This window comes from Acanthopagrus latus, chromosome 19 (assembly GCF_904848185.1).
Source record: "Acanthopagrus latus isolate v.2019 chromosome 19, fAcaLat1.1, whole genome shotgun sequence".
Classification (NCBI taxonomy): Eukaryota; Metazoa; Chordata; class Actinopteri; order Spariformes; family Sparidae; genus Acanthopagrus; species Acanthopagrus latus.
The window spans coordinates 12,161,114-12,187,124 of NC_051057.1; the positions used below are offsets into that span (position 1 = coordinate 12,161,114).

The 26,011-nt window shown below is 42.3% G+C and overlaps 1 protein-coding gene across 1 annotated transcript in view; it reads right to left on the reverse strand.

Annotated features, from left to right (window-relative positions):
* Nucleotides 1-5,449: 5,449 nt before the first annotated feature.
* pola1 (polymerase (DNA directed), alpha 1) overlaps nucleotides 5,450-26,011 on the reverse strand; it is a 58,347-nt gene continuing 37,785 nt past the window's right edge. Inside the window, exons 35-37 of the mRNA XM_037078499.1 lie at nucleotides 24,617-24,733; nucleotides 16,132-16,228; nucleotides 5,450-6,476 (exon numbers count right to left, since the gene is read on the reverse strand). Of these exons, the coding sequence (XP_036934394.1) occupies nucleotides 6,340-6,476; nucleotides 16,132-16,228; nucleotides 24,617-24,733 (351 nt within the window). The 3' untranslated portion in view covers nucleotides 5,450-6,339. The remainder of the gene's footprint in view (nucleotides 6,477-16,131; nucleotides 16,229-24,616; nucleotides 24,734-26,011) is intronic.

The following is a 26,011-nucleotide window of genomic DNA, read 5'->3' on the forward strand; positions in this document are numbered from 1 at the left end:
GTGAGACTTTCTCCCTCCTCCTCCTCCACCTCTTTATTATTATTATCCCAGCAGTGGCATTTCCGCTGAGTCTGACTCCAGGACATGCAAGCAGAGCAGAGATCTGAGATGTGTCTCTAACGACCTGACTGTGTGAAAGAAAACTGTACATATTGTGTAAAAAAAACAAACAAAAAAAAGTACCACAAAAAAAAAAGAAGGATGATTTTCAAAACAAGGTCGTGTACATTTCAGGAGGCCGTGTTTTGATAATTTGCACTCGGTGTAGTGTTTAATAATGAATGTCGCCCTGTGTAGAATTCCACCTGTGTTTATGAATTATTAGGTTTTTAGATAATTATTTATGTCAAAAACTTTTTTTTCTCCCTGAGAAACTGAGTGAAGGAACGTTTGTTTGTTTTCTTATTAAGTGATTGTAAGTTTCCTGGTTTAATAATGCTAATTTGAATAAATTACATTGAAAATGAGTTATCTTTTATTATTTCAAAAATTTCCTTTAGGACTGACATTTAGCCTAAAAACCAGGAAAAATAAAACCATGTGAAATAGAATATTATAGAACTATTAATAAAAGGTGTTATGAAGAAAGAAATGTGTTTTCTGTCTTACATTGAAAAAAAAAAAGAAATCCCACAGCTTTTTTTTTTTTCTTAAATGTATCATGTAATGTATAAATATTTGTAATATCATTGGCACAGTAGTCTTAGTGGCAGCTTCAGTAACAGCTCGTCCTGCTGAGGAGGATGAAAAAACATTTCTCCACAGAGGAATTTATCGCTGCAGAGAGCAGAGATGGAGGCGCGCTGCTCCACCTGAATAACACAAAATGTATTAGGTGCGTAATCCAGCGCGCTGCGTGCGTCTATCCTCTTCAGCGCAGTTGACAAAATACTGACCATATATTCATGAGCCTAATCCCCAACATGTGAAACGCGCGACAAAGGCGAGGGGTTTTCAATTAGATCGCCCACTTTATATATATCTTGGGGGGGGGCGTCACAAAACTTCCTTTAAAACCCTTTAAAGGCGCTAAATTGGTCTTAACATCTGTAATGCCATGTCGATGGAAGCGAGTCCCCTTTGTCATTAATGAAGTAACAAACCACTTCATCAAACGGCTTTTCACACACACACACACACACACATCTCGGAGAGTTAATTCCCCTGAATCCCCCCTTCACTCCCTCCTCTCCCTTCCCTCTATTGGATCTCACTACTAATGCAGGACTATTACAGCAATCAATGGTTATTCTCCTCCGTTTGACCCAGCTATGGTGCCCGAGCAAATCGCGTGAAATTACCTCGCGGATTAAAGTAGTCCCCTCTTTTTTATTGTCTGCATCACTGGAAGAAGAAAAAGAAGAAGAAAAATACTCTTCTTCTTTCCTTCAGCGGTCTTGTTTTACAGGTCTTCCACCTGTTAATCACCCCAATTTAGTCCAAACAAGCGGGAATTAGCCTGGATGTGATAAAAGGGCGGAGAGGAGATATTTCTGTGCGTCACACAAAGTCACTCCACAGCTGCTCCTTGGACCATAATCCAAGACAAAAAAAACATGAGGGGAGGGGATGGAGGGAATAAAAAGAAAGATTAAAAAAAACAATTTTCTCCTGCGCCTGAACCATCGTCCACAATGAGTGAGCTCTATGTTTTCTTAAAAATTCCTGTTCTTGCGCTAAAACCCACTGAAGCGTGTGTGTTTTTCTATTTTTCCCCCTTCCCATAGGGTTCTGATGAGATTGTCCTGGGAGGTTTAATCTTATTGTGAACACAACTAATGAATGGCAAACCAATTTGTCCCTAAATATCTGGGGAATGCCGGGAGGCGGGTGACCCTGCTGTGAGCGGGGCTTAAACTTTCTTTGCAGCGCAAAAAGGCGAGAAAATTGAAATGCTGTGGCTCCGGAATTATAAAGTCACACTTGTTGGACGGTGCGCTCTTTCATTCAGAGTCAGGCCTGTAACTTGGGATTAAGGCCCGTGAGGTTTTTCTTGTTGCATGAATGATCGTGATAATGAATGTTTCTACATTACGAGTAAAAGGTGAGTACAGCCCGATCATGCGGGTGGCTTGAATCTTGCTGAACTGGAGGAAAAAAAATCGGCATGATTCGGACGGATTGTGTTGATGCATTCTCACAGGTTAAGGGAAAAAAAAATCCAGGTGTCCATCCCCAGGGGGAGAAAATGTCCCACCCCACTTTGCTGACTGCCCATTTTCATCACCCTTTCCTCGCCGCCCCCCCTCGCTCCTGGACTTGATTTGGCCCCGTGATTTGGATTCTCCCGGGCCTCGTCTCTCACACCGCGTCCCCCCTTTGCCTCAGAGAATAGGCCCAATCACTCCACAGCCTCAGCCGGATCAGTCCTCGCTCGGTTCCCGGGAGAGGAGCTCTAAAAAGGGCGCTTTGATGAACACCCCCTGTCCCCTCCCTCCCCTCCCTCCTCCATCCACCCCCCCCTCCTCCCTCCTTCAGGCGGAGAACCGGCCCCGATGAAAAGACCTGAATAGCAGGGCCATGGCACTCCGCTCCCCTCTCGGATCGCCCCTTAATTCCCCGTCTCTCTTGCTCTCATCCAATTAGCTCAGTGTATTAAGCGGTTTATCGTCTCATAACCGCCCTTTCAGCTCCAACAAGGGAGACACTTTGCAATAGGACCGGCTCTCCTTTTGACACCCTCTCTTACTGCCTTGTATGTTCCGCCGCGCCATGAATAACGGGGACAGAATAGGGGACTAATTCCCTCATCAAAGCCCTACCTTGTCCATCGCTGGTCAAAACGACAAGCAATAAAGCTTAACGCCACAATACAAAGAGACTTGTTCGACCTTATTAGCTTAGCGGGGTCGAATTAATGCAGGGGGAACTCAATTTGACTGGAGGTTTTTAACGCCAAAAAATCCCCGGAGGACAAATGGAGGCCCCTTCTCTCTCTTCACTTAAAAAAAAGGACCTGCAGTGGGGCCAAAGCAGGCCTACAACAAGCATGTCTACAACCAGGAGCTGCAGCTGATTAAACCCCAACCGCTAAGTTAAAAAAAAAACAAGTCAAGCAACTGTAGTGAAGAAGTGGAGCTGATATGATTGAATAAATATGTAAAGTTATGAGCAATAGGCTTTAAACAAAAAAAAAAAAAAAACAAGAAAAGAAAGAAATGCAGCCAGACACTTTTCTCACACACAGCATGTATAATACATTGCATAGTGAATCATGGTTTAAGTGTTCAGCCCACTTAAGGTTGCCTTCACAAGTCACAGTGGTTTGAAGTGATTTGTGAGGCGTGCAGTGTTTATGGAAATGCACGCGGCGGGATGGAGTATAAAATAAAAAAAATAATAATAAAAAAAAAAAAAAAGGAAGAAAGAAAAATCCTCAGACTGTATTAACACAAAGGAGAATTCTTTGGAGGGAAAAATGGTGAAACAATCCACGGAGCGAGTTAGGCTCGACTTAAAACTGCAGCTGAGGGGAATGCATACGGTGGCGTGGGAGGCGCTGAGCTCGTTTTGACATTCAGATTTTTGAGATGTTTGTGGGTTTATAATCCGCCATGAGCCACCTACATTTAACAGGTGACAACACTCCGGTCCCCCCATAACAGTATTCAGCTAAAATGCACCATCATCGAGGACTGACAGGATGAACCTCACAACATTCGGTTTGGGTCTTTTTTAAGTCAACAAATGCCACCAAAAGACCCAAAAAAGGAAAAAGTGTTTTCAGTCGTTTATCAAAGTTTTATCGACTCGTCTGCCCGTCGGTGACACTCACCCTGCCCCGATGCCATCGACTCTTTTTGAAAATGCAAGTCTCTCAAAATGGATAAAACATACATAGTTTATTGTGTTTTTCCACAAAGAAAGGACCAAGTGATTTCCTTAAAAAGAAATAGAAAGTGAGTGAAGCATTCGTTGAGGGACTATTTTCAGTTGTGGAATAATACACATTTGGTGCAGTCTTGGGTCTCTACAGCCACAGGTGTCATTTACACACTGGTGACCCCACCGCTCTCCAAAATGATCAATCCCCCTCCATCACTTTTTTAAGCCATAATTAAACACATGCTGAAGTAGCCTTTGCCAAGAAATGTCAAAGGTGCACTACCTAGTTTTGGGGAAGAACATTTTAAATGAGAAAGATATTGTTGGTCTACACAAACTAAATCAACAAACTCTTTGTTTCTATGACTGAATAAACAAACTGTTTCACATGTTTATATATGGCGGACCCTGCCACCTTTCTAGCTTCAAACAGTGTTCTGCTGACCTTATTTTCCTCTGAGATTATTACTACGGTAACATCTATTAAATTTCAAAATTTCTTCTCCAAAACTACCTGGTGCCCCTTTAAATGTGTTAAATCAAAACAGTGGGACTGATTTCCCACAAAATATATCACACATATCATGACACTGCAATGGTATCAAAATCTCTTAATAGAGGATTTTATCTGTTGTAAATGCCTGTTTAGAAAATAACTAAACATTCTAATCAATAATCAACAGGAGCTGTTTGTTCACCTGAAATCAAGTGGAATAACCTAACGCGTATTATTACTGTCAGTTAAAATAACTTACGGGATAAAAATAAAAATTTCTTTCTCTCCAAACAGACATGAAACTTGAAATATGCTTCTTATTAAAACTAATGTGGTAGAATTCAGCACCTTTGATAAGCAAAAGCACAACAACTGTCATGTTGCCCCAGAGCCATCCACACTGTCACCGTGGGTTTTTTTTTTTTTTGCAAATGTTACCATTTTCAGCTGCGGAATAATACACACTGGGTGTACTGGTGACCATCTACAGCCATAGGTGTCATTTACATGAGTGAAATGCCTCAAACACTTTTAGAATTGATCAATTTTGATGTCAATCAACATGCTGTAAAAGTAGCTCATACCATGACATGTTAAATAATAAATGAGATTAGGTGATTTTGATGCACTATTTTCCCGCTGTAATTGACCCTCATTACATCGCTTTAAATTGTACATGTTGAAGACAATTTGTGATTTTTTTTTCCCCATCACCACTTCTTAACATAAAGCGACGGCCTTGTCAGGTGTGACGGGTCAACTCAGGGTCATGTCAGCAAGGGGCAACAGTGTGGCTCATTTCTGTACATTAATGGAGCTCTTGGGCGAAGAGGGATAAACATAACATAAAGGGATATACATAAATCATTATTTGTGGATTTGTTGAAGGAGATTATGGAGCATTTAATCTTTAAATATGGGCGGAAACAGTAAAACACCCAGGCACTATGACACTGGGGGATTTTGTCTATTATCTCCCATTTAGTTTTTTGTTTGTTTTCTTTTTTAATAACTTGCAGCATGCTGGTGATGTTACAGAGATATCTATCCATCCATCCATCCATCCATCCATCCATCCATCCATCCATCCATCCATCCATCCATCTCTTTCCCCTCCCTAAGTAAAACAAGATTCACATCTTAACCATTTAACTTTTTATTGAGGTTTAATTATCAAAAAAGGTTCTCAACAACATGAAGGTACTGAATACAAAATGTTCTGGTCATTACAAAAGAAAAAACAAACATAAATCCACCTGAGCAACACAAGTGGGATACATAGAAAATTACAGACATTAAAACAAAGTCTGCGCTGCGCAGAGGAGGGAGGGTGGAGGGAGACGAGTGAAAGGGATGAAATGACATGAGTTAAACAGAGTTAGTGGAGGAGAAGGAGATCAGCTGTTCGATACGGAGACAAAAGAGCGAAGGAGCTGAACGTGTGGCCTCCCTCACCCCCGTCACTCCCTGCATCCTCCTCGCTCCTTTCTTCCATCCTCTGATCTCACACACACACAGGGGAACACACACTCGGGATGAATGGTGGTAATCAGAACAAGTGTCCGATCGCTGCGGGCATCCAGTGGTCTTAGTGGCCGGGGTCACTATCATTGGCTAATTAGCGGCTTTTGGAGTACACTGGCTGCTCTGAGGACAAGTCATTTTTTTTTCTTCTCTCACGCACACATCTGAACACAGCTAGCCTCCGCGCACACACACAATAGACTGTCATTTAGGTATGATTGCTACTCCCCCTTTACCATACAGAGTCAGGGCGATGGGGTCAAGTCATTGTGAAGAAATTGGAGGAGGGTAGAATTGCGATTGGTTTGTAAGTCAAGCCCATTAGTTTCAGGGGGAGATGATGTGGAGGTGACGAGGTCAGAGCATAAAAATCACCAATCCTGCTATGATCGGACACCAACAACAGAGAAAACAGACGTGCAAACCTCCGGGTTCGAGTCGGACGTTGGAGCCTGTTGTCGGCGTCCTCTTAACGGATGCGTGTGTGTGCTGTTTTACTTGATGGACGAGAAGGCCTGGAAGAGTTTGGCCAGGTTAATCTCCGAGTAGCCGCTGGTGGCCAAGGCTTTGTCTGGCACTTCCTTCAGCCTCCGATACACTTCCTTCTCTGCTTTCCACTTGCTTGCACGAACTGGAGGTGACAGAAGGAAAGAAAAGAGGGGTTAGCCTTGCTGAAGCTCAATGGAAGATCATTCAGTTCCTCAGCTGCATCAAAGTCAATACAACAAGCCACTTGCATTTCAAACTCACCTCCCTCCCTATGATTAGGTTCTACTGGAAGAGGAGCAGAGCGCACGCCGGCTTTGTCTCGTCACTAATAAACACAGTGGAGCGCTTCACCCTTAACTGGAGTGCTAACAGATCCAATGCTATCTGCCAGTAATGCTATCACTTGGAGGGGCATCGCAGAATTGGACTGAGGGGGTCGATGGCAGCGTGCGCACACACACAGGATCATAAGATCAATAGAAAAGCCCAATGAGAGCATGAAGTCAATATCTTGTCCCTTTTATCTCCTCAGGTGGGCCGTAATAAGGCCAGAGAGAAGACGGAGAGCTGCTATCCCGGGCAGGGTGGCCACCGAAACCAAATCTTTATGATATTATTCTGAGAGTCAAGTGTAGATGAAGTATCATGAAACCAAGTAATAACACACTATCACAGCAAAGAGTGCTGCGAGCTGCATCAGGAATAACAGCATGTTGATTGGAGGTTGGAGGTGGAGGTGCTTGGATGAAGAAGTAGGGAAGCGGAGACGAGATGAAGTTTTGTTTTGTCATAATCCAGTTTCATGGACATTAATTAGGTGATGTGCCCATTTACAGGGCTGTGTGAGCCTTTAAAAAGGTATCTTGATACATCATATAGTTTGATGGATAAACTGAATTCTTCTTTACACACTTGCTAGGACCGGGCGACAAAATCAAATCTTGTGATATCTTTTGAACAAATATCAAAATTGTGACATTGTATCGGTAACAATCAGTACAAAATATGATGATATGATAACTTTTTTCTTAAACGTCATCTGCAGTGTGGATTTAATGATTTAGTGGGTAGAGGCAGGTAATGGGACAAATAGAAGAGTCTGGTAAGTTCACTCAGCGATGTCACTTCTGCTGCAATGCGCTCTTTTAAAACCAGGAAAACAAAACACTTCTGCCAGTTTTTTCCTCTACATTCATTCAGGAGTGGACTTGCGTCATATCAAGCTATAACGTTACGCAAATTCTGAGATTAAATACAGTCTCATATCACTAAAATGATATTACCAACCTGTTTACATGAGCATATAAGCAAACAGTGCCACTACCATTTATATGTATCAGAAAAAGAAGCCACCAATCTAGTGTGTCAACATCAAATTAAGGTCAATGAGCTCTTCTAATTGTGAACCAGCATAGCACACTTACAAATGTCAAAAGATAAACCCCATGCATAAATACCGTCTGTTAGAATACGTCCATATGCGCGTTTCAAATGAACAGGAACAAATGCAGAAGAGGAAGGAATACTACTAGATCCTGAGCAATATATCGGCTGGCTGATATTGATCCATCATAGATACATAAGCATTGTATAAGTAATGTTCACATGAATGGCAACAGTATTGTTTACTTGCAGGATTTCTAACCAAAATTGTACCAGATGAAGGCCTGAGGACAGAATAACTAATTCAGTAGAAGTGACTGATAGGGTGCACATTCTTTTTTTAACAGTTAAACATACAAAAAAAAGAAAAGAAAAACAAAAAAAGGAAGTAATTCAAACTGAGGATATTTTAAGAATTTTACTGGATCACTAATGATTACTAGTTACCTCAAAATATGAGTGTCACAGTATTTATTCCAAATGACGGCTGCAACTGAAACAATGAGTTGATTGATCCGCAACGTTTTTGATAAATCAGTTCATTTGAGCAATTTCTTAAAGCAAAATGACATTTTTCACTAACTGATGCTTGTTCAACTTAAATACTACTGTTTTGTACTTGATCTCCTATGGAAATAAAGTAACGATATTTGATTTTTGACTGTTGAAATTGGAAGTCGTCACTTTGGGCTTTGGGGTGCTGTGATGGGCATTGTTTCGCTATTTACTGAATCTATACACCAAATGATCAGTCAAAAATAACAGGCACATTCATCGATAATAAAAGTTACTGTTTACTGTAGATACACTACTTCTGAACATCAGGTGATGTCTTCAAATTGTTAGTTTTGTCAGACACGCTGTATGACAATTATCATGAATTTACAACAGACATAAGACGTGAGATACTTTGTCATTTTAATGATACAATGAACTGTTGTTCAGTAGCTCTACAGAGCCTAGCTGCTGCATCTGCACACGCAGCCATCTTGGATAATATAAACGAAAAGCAGGAAAATCTCACAGAGTGTACAAGAAGTTGAAGCTAGTGAATGTTTTTGCTTGATGGATGACCAGCAACTTAATCGATTGTTAAAATGGTTGCCAATTAATTTTTGTCCCTCACCTAATCGATCAGTTGATTGATCAAAATCCTGAACATCGAAAACAGGACCAATTACAGCAGTCCTCACAGCTCTTAGTGAGTGTTTTACTACGAGCAAACCAATTAAAAACTTAGAGTGTTGTCTGATATTTATCTAGATCACATACTGTGCACACACACACACACACACACACACACACACACACACACACACACACAGAGTCCATATGGCCGGTTGTCATGTCCTCGCCATCTCCACAGCCCTATCTCCTGTCTCGTCCTTCCTGCCTGCTGCATTAGTGGCTGCTGGATAAATACCAGCCCACTGACTGCCCAAGGGAACAAAGGTTAGATACACAGAGATCTACAGTGAGACGCACACACACGATTGATGGTAGTTAAACACTTAAAAAGCTCACTAAATCACAGTCATGGCGACTAAAAAAAAAAATCCATGTGACGACAGTAACACGCACACACACACACACACACAGAAGATGGTGTGGTTGACTTAAACGCCAGCAGCAACTATTACCAGATAATCCTTATGTTAGCAGGGACGGGAACGGAGGGAAGGAGAGGGGGAGAGGAGAGGCAGAGGGAGACAAACTAGTCTATTTATCTTGGGGAATAGAAGGAGGGTGATGATGCATGATCAAGCGAAAGCAATCATGTCATCATTTCTGAAAGGTGGGAGAAAATAATTCCCCCTCCCGTCCTCTCCTCCCCCCTCCCTTTCCTCACTCCTTTCCCTTTTCCACCTCAATCACTGTGTGGCGAACAGATAAAAGAATGATTTGAGAGTCACAGAGAGGAAAAAGAAAAGAGGGGGAGACCTTGCTGCAAGTCAGGAGCACAGTGGGGAGTGCAGTTCAAATAAATAGCCTCCCTTAAAGAGCGAGCTCGAGGCGGAAGGAGAGGAAAGAGAGGGAAGGCCGAGACGTGGAAGAGACGGATGGATAGAAAGCCTACTGGAGCTTTAGATCATGAAAACTTTGCCTAATTGATTGCATTAGACATCTCTCTCCCTCACACACTCCAGCGCCACACACACACACTCGCACAGGGAGTGTATCAGGGGTTATCTTTGCTCTAACTAGGTGTTGTCACACACTCGCGCACACTCTGGCGGTGCTGGGCACGAGTAGATCGGGGCTCTGCACGCTCTAACTAGGTGTAAATACAATAACAAGCCTGTAATTAAGTGAGCATGATGAAGTTAATGGAGATCGGCCATTCCGTCGGCCGCCTCCATGAATATTCTATTAGGCTGGTGGCGACGGGCAGCTGGAATAGCAGTTAATTTAATCACCACTCGGAGCACGGGGAAACTTCTTTGTGTGAGTGTAATTGCACAGAATGAATAATTGATTTGACAATCGCACCCGCGGATTTTGCCACCCCGCTTTGTATCGCCGGTAAAAGGGAGGGGAGCGTGGAAGATGAAGGGGGGGGGGAGAAAATGGAGAGGGAAGAAGAGATGGACAAGGAGTGAAGGAGAGGAGAGGAGAAAGAAGATAGAGCAGGAGAGGAAGAGGAGTGGGAGGGGAAAAGAGGAGCAAATGCAGAGTGCTGAGAGGTGGCGGGGAGGCTGTCGGTAAATGGATCATTAGAAAAGCGCAGCTCAAGGACAATTTATATTTTATCAATGCGGCAAAATTACATTATTGCTCACACACGCAATCATACTGCCCACACTCCAGATTGAGACCTGGAGGGGAGGGGTGATGGAGGGAAGAGAAAGGCAAAAGATAGACAGAGGAAGGGAGGGAGAGGGAGAGATATAAAAAAAAGAGAGAGAAGAGAAAGAAGAAAAGTGACATGAAATGATTTGAAAGTCATTGATACGGGATGTTCCCAGCTAAGGAACGGACAGGACAGCGTGTTTTCTTTTCTCCATAATGTGTGTGCGTGTGAATGTGTGTGCGTATAATCTATTAGAGATCTCCTGCAGCGGATGAAATTACCTCCATGTTTTACTCAGTCGCGGCAATCAGGCACAAAAATGCAATGTACATGTAGATAAGACAGGCGGTGGCTTTCGAATGTGCGCGGACACACAAACACACACACAGCAGTGCCGCATTGTGTGCGCAAATTCAAGCTGATCAAAATGCATTCAGCCTCGACTCGGAGCTCTTTTGTGTGAAGCTATTTTACTTTAATGTGCTTTATTGTGTGTTCAACACACATGTAAACACACATTCAGACTTTTGGGAATGGCTGGACGAACCATAAACGTCCAGATATCATCAAAAAACAACATGGCTGAACAGGTACTGTACTTCTGTGAACAGTCAACATTGTTATGGTCAATAAATATGATAAAGAAAACAACCCCTGCAATGTGAGACTTCCTCAACCTGTCTGCAAATCTGGGCAATTTTGTACCTATAGTCTTCTTAAATAGTCATCAGGTTTATTTTTACCCACTGGTATGATTCATTTGGGCAGATGTAGCAGACACACTCTTACATGGACCCAAACAAACTCACTGAGAACCTTTACATGAACGTTCTTCGGATCAGAAACAAATCCAATCGGGTCTAATCTGTGGGAGGAACATCATCTGACCACCACCTGACCCAACTACAAGGCGTACACAGAAGTTTTAGGTTAACCAGCTTCTGGAGTTGGGCGTAAGAATGGTTTGCTTGAACCAACATTACAACTAATCAATTCTGATGTATTCTCAAGTCCATTCATCACCACTGAAGATGTAATCCTGTAGGAAAAGGGATAAATTACTATTTTTTTTAAATGTAATTCCTGCAAACAGCCGGGTGCTGTATATACAAGAGGAAGTCATACATTTTTTGGGGACTATTTTCCACTGTGGATGAATACACAATTTTGTCACACACTCCAACAGTGTGGCTCACTGGCCAGCCAGGCCAGCTGGATGTAATGTTAGTAGTTAACAATTCTGTAAACTACAGATACACCCAGAGTTGACATATGCAGCAAACGTGGCAAAACTGGCTATTTTTCACATGAATTCGAAACAATCTCCATCCATGATCGTGACCAAAACAGGTAATCTGAGTGAAACCATGAGGTTTTCCTAACCCTCAGCAAGTGCTTTTTGTGCCCAAACCTCAGCAGAGCATAAGCATAAAGATACGTCAAAATGCAACACAAGGCACATTCAGTTCCAAGTCATCTGTGGTCTTGCAGAAACTTACTTAGCCAACATTAGTTCTGGAAATTGGGTTGCACTGGCGTGGTTCTAGGCATTTTAAGACAGGTGTATGGGAGGAAGGTGCATCTTGAAAACAATGAGAAGAACTCCTGCACATCGCCTCGCTTACTGCCAAAATATTTATGTGCCTCTAACATTTTGGTCAGTCTGACTGTCGTCATTTCAATGGGTTGCATCACAACAATTACCAAGACTGGTTTTAAGATTACAGTTTGTTTTTTGGACAACAACTAAACTCTTCAACACAAACGGATAAGATACATGCGGCTTCCGCTAATCTAAACTTAGTGGGATCAGTTCATTGCTGGTTTTGTCTTTTCTTGGGAGTGGCTGAATACAATAAAATTACAGCTCAGTTTAGGCAAAGGCATTTCTTCACTGCATTATCAAAACTAATGTACCAACACCACATGACTAGTTTTAACTGTATATGACATGACATAGTAGAAAAAGTCATTGTGATGTCTAATCAGCACTTCCAGTAGCAGATGAAGCCATTTATATTCACACAACCATATGAATGTGAGCAGGTGTACATACACAAATGCTGCTCACAAATCTCTATAGGCATGTGTGCACACACTCCCACAAGGGACAATACTCACAACAGAACAGAGTAGGGTGTATAGGATTGAATGTCTCCGCCCTGTAATCGGAGCAGTGTGGCCCCTGGGTGTGTAATGCAGTAATATGGGGTATTACTGCCCCAGGACAGAGGGATAACACCATAAACCTATATTTTATAGCAGCATGAGTGTGTGTATACATGCATCCTTCTCGATTTGAGAACAGCAGCGGCAGGAGTTGTACCTGCAACATGGCTGACATCGGCTGCTGTGATGAGTTACACATCAGTTTGTAGCAACGTCACCTCATCCTGTTGTTACATTCTCCATTATGGCCTGGTTATGTAGTGTTTAACTGTAACAAACTTTAGCAATCAATTAAAGTAATTAACCTTCCAATATGATTTATCTGGTATATAAATAATTATATGCTTCATGTTGAAACATATTTAGCTGCGACTTTGATATTGCTTCATATTTTCACAGTGACACAGAGTCAGTGGGCACTTGATGTGAATGTTAACTCCGCAGAGTGCTGGGCGGTGCTGAACACTGGTCGCAGAACAGTACCGGGTGTTTCAGCCAACATATTCTGTCTTTCACTCAAAACACATTTTGGGGACGATGTTGGGAAAGAGGAGGTTTTGTGTTTAAGGAACCAAACAATCAAACTGGGAGGGCGATGATTTGATGGACTGGCAACTCAGAGAACAGAAAAGAGAAATTGCTTCTCCACTGAGGGGGCCAGTAACGAGTAAACATGATGGTGTCTGAACATGATGCAGTGGTTAAAAACCCACAGCTGGTGGGTGAGCGGTGTGCCTCCTAATCTCTGTCCCGTTAAGGCCCAGACACACCAGGCCAACGTCTACCTGTCGAGTATCTATTTGGTGACAGTCCTTGTCAGTGGCTTTTTGGGCTATTGAGCGTGTAGAATGTACAAAAAAGAGAAAAGAGAGGAAAAGTCCTTTGAGCCTGTCGCTGTAGTATCCACGATTTCATGTCATTTAATGCAGTTTCTCTTACTTTTGTCCTCTGCCTCTTTGCCAGTGACATTTTCAACTTTTAATCTGACTCGATTAGAAGGCGCTATGTTAGTGGGAATGGCGTCAAAAAATGCTGCTTAATCATAACAACGGTTTGTATATCAGCAGAGAGGTTTTTCCTTTCATGCAGGAATAGAACATACAAGCTTGCTGGCTGGCAGCTGTAGTCTTGGCAGTGTGTTCAAGTGCAGCTTTTTGGCCGAGACACAGGTAAAGTGAGGCGACACAACAGTCGTCCTTCGACGCAGCTACTTCTTTGATGTCAGATGGTGTGTCAGGGCAGTTTGGACTAGCCATCTTGTTTATCTTCTGTATTGATTAAACACTGATGTTTAACTTAAGAACGGAAAGAGATAATACATGTTATTTAAAATGTTTTCAGGCTTTCTATATTTTTCATGAGCCCTGGTATAAGGTTTGTGAATGAAATCTAAAAGGTTTCAGTATGTGTCAACAGGTGTCAGATGCCAACCTTCGCCTGTCAGGTTGAGGGGTCACTGGATGCCAAACAGGATAGTAAAGTAATAAAATCATATAATGTCTTCATCTCTGTCCAACTCTCCTCTAATACTGCTTACTGTTATTAGTTCAGAAATAGAGTCTGTTAACATACACTAACGTTAGATAATGTTGCTCTGTTAGCAGAGCCAGGGTTGAGGCACTGGGATGAGACACTTCAGAACATTGCGGAAAATCTGATCTGAGTCCTTCACAACCAGATGTGGAAGGTCTCACATTTCACATCATGTTAATATCTGCTCACATAAAGCCAATTAAAATGCGATTAATATATGGAAATTGCAACAAATTGTTATATTGCTTGTTTTTCGATTTCATTCCAATGGCTAAACCAACCAGTCTGGGAAGTCAAAACCATTCTTAGACTGCACCGTTCACAGCTCATAGACTAGTAAAAAGACACTTGGCTGGTGTCAGAGGACTAGAAAACATGCTTGCAGTTGTTGTAAGACAAGACGGTAAACTGCTCAACAACCAGGCAACACTGTACACTGCGTCTTTCATATGTACAGTAAACTGTGAGCACACATTTCTGACAAATACCATCAAATATAGAATGTGCTGTTTTTCCATTGTGAGGCACAAAATTAGGCTGGAGTTCAGGAAGAGAAAACCCAGTGCAGATCAGAAACACTGCAGAGCACGGGAACATAAAGAAAGGAGGAGAGTCGGGAATTGATTGGCGATGATTTCTTGCATCTGGGCAAAGACAGAAATAAAAGAAAGCAAAAATGGAGGCTATAATCATGTTAGTACTCCTTCTCTCCTCCCCCCCTTCCTCCTCCACACCAGCCCAATCCCTCTATTTCAGCTCCCTCCATCTTCTGAGTGGTCATCTGTTGATTACACGTTATATTTACCTCTGCTGTCTCACTCTTTCGCTGCCTCGCTCAGGTCCTGACTGGCGCACACACACACACACTCGCAGTATTCAGGCATACATACATAAATAACATACATACATAAATATTTAATCAAATAAATAAATCACTCGGCCTGGCAGCCCTTTCTAATCAAGTGACATCAATCAGGGAGAACTATGGGTAAAGAGGCCTTGTGGCTGACGCCTACTGAGCGCGCCCAGAGCGCTGGAGTAGCGTCTATTTGAGTCCAAGGGGGGAAATATACGCTCCATGTCCCATTATAGGAGAAGGGCTATCCTTTCGTCAGCGCGCCCATTACTCCCCCTATCATTTCCCCAAATCTAAAACCTGTTTTCAATCAACACAGCCAAACGAGTGCCTGTCCAAGAGAGGGGGAGAGAGAGAGAGAGAGAGAGAGAGAGAGAGAGAGAGGGAGGGAGAGAGAGAGAGAGAGAGAGAGAGAGAGAGAGAGAGAGAGAGAGAAAGGAGAGAGAGAGCAAAGGAGAGAAGGCAGCAGAGATGGACAGTGAGGGTAGGGGTAGAGGGAGAGCGATTGAGGGCTCTTTCCTTCTTTCTTCCAGTGATTGGAGCGTTTTGCATTCTGTATGTGTGTGTGATTGAATCCGTCTCCAAAATTAGGGCTGTCGACTCGAGGAGCTGAATGTCCTTAACCCCCCTTCCCATATCCAATGCCCATCCTGTGCTACTTGTGCGTGTGTGTATATGTGTGCGTGCGTGTGTGTGTGTCACATCATTGGGGAATATAGTAAGTGTAGCCTGGGTAAAAGGTTTACGTTGAGCCATTGATTGCTAATGCTATGTTGCATGTGTATTTGTGAGGAAGCATTGTTAAGACATCAAAATTCAAACTTCAACATCGGTTCTGGTAACTTGATTTCTGTTCCAAAAGGCGGAACTGCAGAATAATAAAAATAGAAAGGAGAAAAAAAAAGGAATACATTTTAATTTAAAAAAGGAAGCCCTGTTTTCACAAATAGTAGTGTGCAAAACTTCAGAAATCACCTCAAACAACTAGAGAAAGACTTATAGAAGTTAGCTACACGATCTAACAGTACAGAAACCTGCAACATGTATGTGTTTGTGTAACCTTACTTCTCTCTTCACCCTGCAGCATTTTGGCAGCTGCATAGTCCCAGTCAAAGATGAACCTGTAGAAGCAGAGCTGGTTGTACAGGGCCTTCTCCGAGTACTATAGAGAAAAAACAAAGAACCAATATGTTAAAACATGGGAACTTCAACTACAACACAAGATGATCAACAGCTGATACACAATCTGATCAAATTGTGGCAGAATTGTTACAGTGTTGTAGTGGATAGCGAGCTTCAGTTAGGGTCTTTGTGTCTAAATCATTTCTCTACATTTTGAAAAGGACCAGTGTGTAGAATTGAGTGTGCCCAGAGGTGAGGTTAAAATCAACTGAACACCTCTCATCTCAACTTTTTCTCCACTGGCCACAAAAAACATGACGAACACAAAAGACCCTTTGCAGAGTCAGTGTTTGGTTTGTCCTATATGTGCCACTGTAGTAACGTGTCGTTATAAAAGGCTCATTCTTAGATAACAAAAACACGAAATGTCCTATTTTCAGGTGATTTTACACAACTGAAAGCATAAGTTTGGTCAATCTATGCCATTTCTGCCTTGAATTCTCCAGACTGGACATTTCAATTGGTATACCTCACTGCATTTAACCATTTTTTTTCATGATGGTGACATGAGGATCATAGTGGTATCAGACAAACAGGAGTTGGCACTTATTAGATTTGTCAGTTTCACAAGCCTGTTTTCAAAATGGCTGCAAATGCCAACATGGCAGGTAGTTGCATTTAATTAATAAGTATCAGTATCAGGACTGATCAGAGCATATTTAAATAATGTGGTATCGTCTAAACAGGTCAGAATTCAACCCTTTCTTTGCTGAATTTCACTGGGTTTTGTCAGCTTGCTCATGTTGCAGTGCTCCATAATAATACATGTAGCAAAATGCAGGCATTTAACTGAATTAAAAGAGAAATTAGACATTTTGAAAGTGAAACATTATTTGATTGAGCTGAATCTGTACTGACACTCTCTCTCTGTCTCATAAGCAAAGCACTGTGCAGCAAACATTCAGCAAGCTTCTCCTCTTTAACCGGCGCAGATCGTTGCTTTCACCGCTTAAAAATGACAAACGGCAGCAGGTCAGATCAGCTGTCGCTAATTTACATTAATCCAGTGAATAACGAGATGGCAGGCCAAAATTAAACTGTCTGTCGTCAGGTTTGTGTGCTCTCTGCAAGCACATTTCAGTCATACAGTCCAGTTAAACTTTCATTCAGATTATATAAATAATTTAAATTAATGACTCTATAGTTTTGAATCAGGACTTTGAGTGTTTGGATGAAGTTGTTGGAGCTGAATAAAGAAGGTTGGGTCTGTTATATCAAAGTGTCAGATGCATATTTATTGCCATAGGTTATTTTAAGTATCTAATCCGTAACAGTAGTGGGGAAACCACTCAGTCGGGAGGCAAATGAGGGGGAACTGTAAACTGTGAAAAATGTTTAATTATTTCAAAAGTATATATGTGAATGTATGCGCCCTTATTTTGTCAACATGATTCAATTAAAAAAAAATTCCCAAAACATAAAAAATAATATAAAAGCATTCCAATTTTGAAATAAAAACAAAGTTTTTCCTGTCTTTCCAATTCTGCTGACAGTGTAAAAGCACGTGTTGTACCTGGGCGGGCCACAGAAGTGTTTAAACAGCAATCCATCTTATCATTTCAGAGGCTACTTTATTTTATTTTTGTATCCGCCAAGAGATTCCATCTGATTGATTAACTATTGGACTAACTGCCCTCGCTTTTGCCCTCCGGTCTGTCAATCACACATGCTCGGCAGCGGTAGAGACGCTTTCTCATAATACTTCCCTCTGGTAAAGATACTCACTGTGGTGCAACCTTTGCTATGTGCTGCAGACCTGATTATGCTGTTGTTTTATACAAACTCCTAAGGTTTGATCAGCTACACAATTAGGGACAAAGATTCTTCCACATGCGGCTCACCTGCTGTTACAACATCATGAAAAAATACAAAACTACTTTTTTGGGGGGCGACTTTGTAAAATCTACGTTTCTAGGAGAAAGAAACAGAAACAAAGGAGAGAAAGAACAGGCAAAGTAAGCCAGTGTGCGGCATTAAGATGGACAATCAGAGCAACACTATGTAACGGAAGCAAACTCTTAAAAAGAAAGTTGATTCTTAAGTCTCATTTCAAGGTCATCATTTACAGATTACCCCCTTCCCTCTTTAAACTCATTCCACAGAAACATTATGTTACCACTTGTTATCTATCCCCATTATTTTAGTGTAATGAGAGTGGAGAGTGGAGAGCAAGACAGGCCACAAAGACATCCAAAACAGATGAATACAACCCGTTTACCAGTTTTAGAAACAGGTACACTCGACAAATGTGCGCCCCGCTTGTTCGCCTGTACCTCCCTGAAAACATCTCCCTTCCTCTGTGTGACACAGTAAAGCAAGAAAACAAATTTGCTTGCTTTGTTAATCTCCACTGCAATTAACTGGAGCCACACGACAGCCTGCCAGAGGGAGAGAGAGAGAAAGAGAGAGAGAGAGGAGGGGGGGGGGAGAGATGGAGAGGATGAGCGAGACAGAGAGGTGGGAGGGAAAGAGAGGAGGAAAAACAAGAGCGAAAGAGAGAGGGCGCAGATAGAGAGAGAAGTGAGAGATAGAGAGAATCAGACACAGTAAGGGAAAGAGAGAGAGAAAGAAAAAAGGGGATCAGGCCTGAAATACCCTCCCTCATAATAGTTTGTTGTGATAAGCCATTGTGAGAGAGGCATGCGAACAGCCGAGGCTGTCAATTTGATTAGCCATTATACTGCATGTTTAATTGCAGTTATTGGCTCGTCATTTCCCTGCTACGCTGGAGAGGGCACGCTAAGCCCCGACCCCACACTGCCATCAGGTGTGCGCCGAGTGCTTTATTATTACCACCAGGAAGAATCCCCTGACAATTCCTGTGTGTCAGAATCTGTGTGTGTGTGTGTGTGTGTGTGTGCGTGTGTGCGTGCATGTCAGAGGGAGTGAAGTGAGTTTGTGTGTGCCCATTATACCTGCCAATCGGCGATGTGCGTAATTGTAATTTCAGTTTTTACTGCTGTGGCATAATCAAGTGGCAAGAGTATCTAATGCAACTAAATGCAAACTATGTGATGTGTGTGCATGTGTGTGTGTTTAATGGCTTTCTATGGCTGCCCACATGGCACGCACAGCTGTTGACCGTTGATGCGCTGCCTAGTCAACAACCAAACCATGCACATCCCATAATGGAGCCGCGGTTACCGTTGCCAAGGTTGAACAAGCTCGGTCGGCGCAAAGGCCGCACACCACTTCTTGCTCTTGAAGATAAAACACACATTCACACACACAAGCGCACGCACACATTCAAACAATATAGCACTGATTGTGGGCAGGCCAGTCCCTGCATACTGATTGACTGACAGGTGTCAGAAAGGCGTGGCTAAAATGTTACAGGGTTGTTATTGAATTTAGGGCCCCGCAACCCCACCTCACTCTCTCGCTCTCTCTCTCTCGCTCTCTTTCTCTCTCTTTCACACACTGCAACACACACACTCATTGCAACACACACACACACACGCCTACCTCGTCATTCAGCTCGGCGCTTTGTTCCTGCACTGACACCATTTCAATTTGCTCCACAAATCTGCAGCATTTTCAGCCTGACTGCCTAAGGAGCAAACCAGCTGTGAAATTGCCTCTCTCCCGGGAGCGTAGGACCCCCCAGCCCCCACCTCGTACCCCTTGCTCCTTTGCCTCCCTCTTCCCCCGAATGACTCCCCCACCTCCCCCGATACACACATCCCGCCACCATGTACACATGCACAAACACAGTTAAGCCGAAAAGGAAGAGGGAAATGTGTATACGTGTGCGAGAAGACATGGAGGGATTGGAGACAGGATGTATAGGATAAAGGAGAAAGTAAGAAATAAGACGCTAAATCATACAAATTGATCTAAATCACAGAGTAACATTCTAAAATGGCTCACGCAACAAAACGAGCACTCAAGACTTCCTCAGAGTCTTAAAAACACCTGTCTCCATCTTTTAGGGGACACACAAATGCACACACCGAGACACATCCGACCTCCAAAGAACTTTTGCGCACTATCCTCTCGCTCAAGTACACCGGTGAAGCAGTTAATGAAAAGGTAGTCAGTCAGACAACATGTCTGCGTGTGTTTGTGAGGGAAGCAAAAACAAAAAACACGCGCAGTTTATAGCGCACGGAGAGTGCACAAGCTGCTGAAAACTGCGGCCATTCGACGCCTTGACATGGATACGGCTCAGGAGAAAATATCTCAGACACGGTGACACAAACAAGGCCTCCGCATCACGCACGCACGTTTTTCTCCGTGCCCCACAAACACGCGCTGTAAATACTGGAGCTACAATATCCCGAGCCCTCGCACACAAACCACAGCTGCAGAAAGAGAGAGGGAGTGAGAAAGGGAGGGAGACGGAGAGAAACAAACATACATTTTCCCCTCAGCTGTGAGGCCACAAGGCTTTAAAACTCTTGAGCTTTTTAGATGCGATGAGCGTTATTGCCGGTTGTGGTAGTCACGCCGATCAGCTTCACAAGACACCATAATGAGTCAATATATGTAAATCTTTACTAGGCAAACACGGCGGGAAACAAAGGCATTTAACTGGTGCTCTCGCCCGCAAGCCTCCAACGATTCAGCACCGGTAATTTCTCCCCATTGAAAGGCATAATTGCCTGCTATTTGAAGATATTCATGCTCAATTTTTGAAATTAATTTCAATTGGAGGGAAATGTAGAAATGTCAGCTCCAGTGAAAGGGATTTGATTTCAATTATCCTCGCTCAAAGGACTGTGATTTCCAAATACACTTAAGCAAAATTATGACAAGAATTTTTGTTCGGCAAAATTCAGTGTTTAAAGAGCGATTAGGCGATAATGGGGCAGCTTTGAGCCGGCAGTGAATGCAGCCGTCTCCCTCTGAAAGGCACTCAATTATCTCTGATTGCTCCCGCTATAATGTATCAAATAGAGATACCTGCTATTGCCGTAATTTGTGTGAAAATTAACATGCTGCAATTTCCACTAGAGGGAAAAAGGGAGCTCTAATGGGCGCCTGAGCGTACATCAATAAAATGAGGAGAGAAAAAGAGAGAGACAGAGAAAGGGAGGGTGAGAGGAGGGAGGAAAAAGCGAGACAGGAGAGAATGAGTGGAAGAGCTAAGGAGGGAGAGAAAATGAAAAGAAAAGGAGCGGGGGAAGAAAGCATTGAATAAAAAGGGGGCGGGGGGGGGGAGAGAGAAAAGGAAAGTCGGGACAGAGATTTGAGACACTGCGAGGAAAAAATAGCCCATTTGAGTTAAGCGCTTTGGAGGGAGGGAGAGGAGAGAGGGAGCGATGAAGAGCGGTGGAGAGAGGAAGAGAAAGAAATTTAATTTACTGAAAATATTACAAATTGCACCTGTGCATAACTCCCCCAAATTACCAACCAATCAAGGCAGAGTGCCTATTACTCTCCCATTACATGGAGATCAGATCACGCTCTGAATCTGTGTCCAGAGAGAGAGGGAGGGAGGGAGGGAAAAGGAAGAGGCAGAATGGGAGCGATGGATGGAGGGAGGAGAGGAGAGGAGAGTCACAGCAAATGTACCATGATGCAAGAGAGATAACGATGCAAACAAGACGCTCTTTTACAAAACCTCTGGCACAAGCAAGTGCTTTTAACATTACCATACACAAAGAAGAAAACCCTGATTGTCTATCTGGCTGGTGCAGTTATTAGCTTGATAATCTATGATGATACTGGCAGATAAAAAGCATAAAGGGAGTGTAGCCAGAGTGATCCAGCAGGCAGGGTCTGGCTGGATGCACGGAAAACTGAAGAGTCCAAAAATTGTAATAATAATAAAAAAAAAGAAAAGAAAAAGAGTGGGGGCTGGTGGTGGATGCCTCATCTTCTTCCCTTGGTTGTTTGAGCACATCCCATCTACCACCAGCTCAAACAGCCATGAATGGCCTCTTGAGTACTTTGCATAATTGGCAGCAATTTAATATGTAAGCTGCTGTGCTATTAATCTCCATGCACTGGCTGGAGTCAGACAATGGTGTTACCTAATACTAAATAGTCCATGTTAGCTTGATATGAAACTTGTTACACTAATGCCTGTGGAAAGCAAACTCTTCCTTCTCTGCAAGAGGTCAGACGTGAGGGTCAGCAACATTTATCAGTGCTTAAATATTATTTCTACTCAGCAAGGGCAGGTGCAGCTCTTCCATTTAATGTTGAAGATTATCTATGTTGGATGGATGCATGTGTTATGTTTTATATGTGGAAAAAATTATACAAAATTCTACGTTAAGGAACCACATGCTTTGCAGATTGTATCTATCTGAAAAAATCTGGTTAACTACTTGAATATTTAAGCAAATTATTAGCATTATCATTACTCAGACAACCTGGAACGGGTATCATATAGAGGAAATAATACGAAAATGCCCTTTTCACCAAGAAGACATGACAATACAGCAATGGGGTCATCATTGGGAGTCAAGGTGGACAATGGTAGTGTCTTCTTGTACGTCTTGAATATTGTACATCTAGTCTTTAATAACCCAACTATCTCTATAATATTGCCATTATCACTGTATGATTTTTTTTTCAACACATTCACAATTATACCAAAACACCCCTAATTCACATGATAAACAATGCTGATGCAAACTCATCTTTTTACTGTGCTTTTTAACTGTAATGCACAGTGGTATCTATATTTGTCTACATGCCATCTATCAGTCAATTAGCAGTCACTTGGTTGTAACACAGTGTTTACAAGACCAAGCCAGCATATTGTTGAGAGCAGATAATTCAACCAGATGGAGGTCCCCTGACTGAGTGCCATCACAGAGCTGCTAAAACACAGGACATTCTTTTATCTCATAGGTCACTTTAAAGGGGCTCTATTTATAGTAATTTACATGTTAATCACTTTTTATTGGCCATAAGTGATTGGATTGTAATGTGAAGTGAAAGATTGGAACGTTTCAAGGGCCTCTCTCTGCTCCACTAACAGAGAGCAACAGTAGCTAGTGTTAGTTTAGAGTCTGCTGACAGAAACAAATGGCTGGCTGCAAACACAACCCAGAAGCTACACAGAGCCCCTTAAATGTCTTCAAATGTTTAGAAAAAGGAAAATGTGATTGAATTGAATTAATCATATTGAAATGCAACAAATTTAGCTGCTCCCAAGTGGTGTAGCAAGGCACACTGATGTGCCTTGGGAATGGTTGCAATCATAGATTATTAATGAAATATACAAAAATACAGCATGAATGAGTTTTTAATATGCTACATCCTTAGACAACAAGTGTTATAGAGGATATTGAGGTGAGATTTCAGCTCGGCCTTGGACACGGAAAGTTAGAAAACCACAGATATAAAAGACGAAATTAGCACATGAGAGGCTCCAGATGTGTTGCTGTCAAAGTAAATATCCTCTTCGATGTAGTTTCACTGGAGCTCCTTCTGACAGTTTTGCTTGCTCATCTCCTTTCTCCCTTCAAGATTTCAGAGTTTTCTCATTATCCATAAATCTGTTGACTATATCCTTGATTAACAGATTAACTGTTTGTTGCAGAGTGTCATCATTAGTCTTAGAAGAAGAGCACAGAAGAAGTATATTATGAGAGGCAGCAGAGATCAAACAGTGCAGGTAAAATGAAGAGAGGCCACAGGTTTAAGGGTAGAGAAGGGGTGCACGAGTAAGCGCAGAGAGTTAAATGTTTTATTCAGCCCCGCAGTTTAAAGTGCCAGGGCCTTCAGGCACGGCAATGGCCGCCTAAGTGGCTACAGTGACAGCAGAAATTGGCCTTCTGGTTTACAACCTGTCGCCACAGAGTCAGACACAGCAAAGCAGCAAAGGGGGCGCAGCGCACAGAGATATAAAAAAAAACCAAAAAAAACAACAAAATTGACAAGAGAGTTAAGTCAAGGGTTGAGACAGGACTGGTAAGAATGGAACAGAGAACGAGGGGACCAAAAAAAAAAAAAAAAGACTGAACCATCACACTGAAATTGAAAGGGAGAGTGTTTCTTTTAAATCCAGTGGTCAAGCTAACAAAGCGTTCATAAGACGGCGACCAGAGCTGGACAGACAGGTGCTTTTAATGGTTTAACCACTGACCACCTCTTAGGAAGGCATGTGAGTGGACAGAAACACTGTCACACACACATGCTGTGGAACAAATATAAGATTAGTTTTATCACATTGTGTGTGTGTGTGTGTGTGTGTGTATATATGATGAAATGTGATCCTAATGAGTAAAGACAGCACATAAGAGAGGAGAGACTTCAGCTCCATAGCACCATCATCTGGACAAAACATACAGAATCCAACAATGTGCTCTGGTGTGTGCATTCATTTCAACCCCATTCTGATGCGTATGTACGAAGGAGAACAGCATAGCTGTGTGTGTCTAAGCGTTGATACTGGTGTTCGTCTTACCTCGGGTCGTAGCGTGGCCCTGGTGCAGGCGGGGCAGATGGGCCCGTGGCGGGAGAAAGCGATGGGCAGACGTCTGGTCCTGTTCTGGCAGGCCTGGTCCTCACACACCAACCAGCCCTGAGACATACACATAAGACACATCATTTAGACAAGCTGCGATACTTCAGAACCTCAGGAGAGCTGAAACAGTCGATCAACCAAGAATTAACTTGCAGCTATTGTGACAATTGCTGCTTTTTTGACCATCATACCATATCATTTATATATATTTTTATTTATGTAGCTTTATAGAAAAATTCAAACTCAGAATTCTAATATTGTAAATATTAATGAGGTAGTACTTCAAATGCAGAAATATTTAGCTTTTCCATGAAAAAAAAAGAAAATTCATTCATAAAAATGAAAATGGATTTGTTGAGTTTCTTTTTTTTTTGCTTGTTAAGGCAGAGATCTTCCTCTTCTGATACAATTTCAACTACATAGTGCACCCTCAAAACAAAACATTTTGAAGACGTTGGGATACATTTTAGAGCCAAAGTGATTAATCTCAACCATGAACAGACTAGTTATTAATAACAAAATAATAATCAGCTGTGTCTCTAAACTTTATTGTATGTCCGGATGTTTTGGCTGCTCAGAAGAAGCAACTATTAACTGAAAACAACCATATGAGGCAACAAAGTCAAAAATCAACTTAAATACTCTCTGCTAATTGACCCATTTGCTATTCTATGATTTCCAGAGCATTAATCAAACTCCCTGAATTCCCATTACTTTCTGTTCTAACTCTAACTTCTTCCTGTTATCACTGATGGAAATTTCTCGAAACACACACAGGAAAAAGGTTTGTTTCCATCAGAGAGATGAACACCAGCCTTTACAACCCTACGCCATTACTTATTTATAAAACGTGTTGGTGTCGCAACTTATTCCGTTCCTGAAAAAAAGAAAAAAGAATTGACCAAAAAAACTTTTGTTGCCTCAAGACACTTTAAAGAACGGTTTCTGGTAATGAGGAAGATTTTGCTGAAAATTGTTGCTCCCATTTAGCTGCTCTAATTCTGCACTACAGAAGTGACAAGAAAAGTAGTCGGAGAAAGAAAAAGCAGAAACAACTGCAGAGAGAGGTGAGTAAAAGAAAAAAAACAAGAGCTTTACATCTGACTTCACATCCCACTCTGCTCTCTCCTTCTCTTTACATTTGAACGTATCTTCAGCTGCCGTGTGTCAGGGTCCTGCTCGGTGAGTACTTGTCAGACAGGCAGAGCAGTGGACAGCCAAAACGGCAGTAGTTAGGACCCCCTGGGGTGAGGCAGTGACCCTGGGCAGGTGCTGTGGTCTAACCCTCTCAATCTCCCCGTATTCTTCCAGACCCCTCCACCCCCTCTGCTTCTT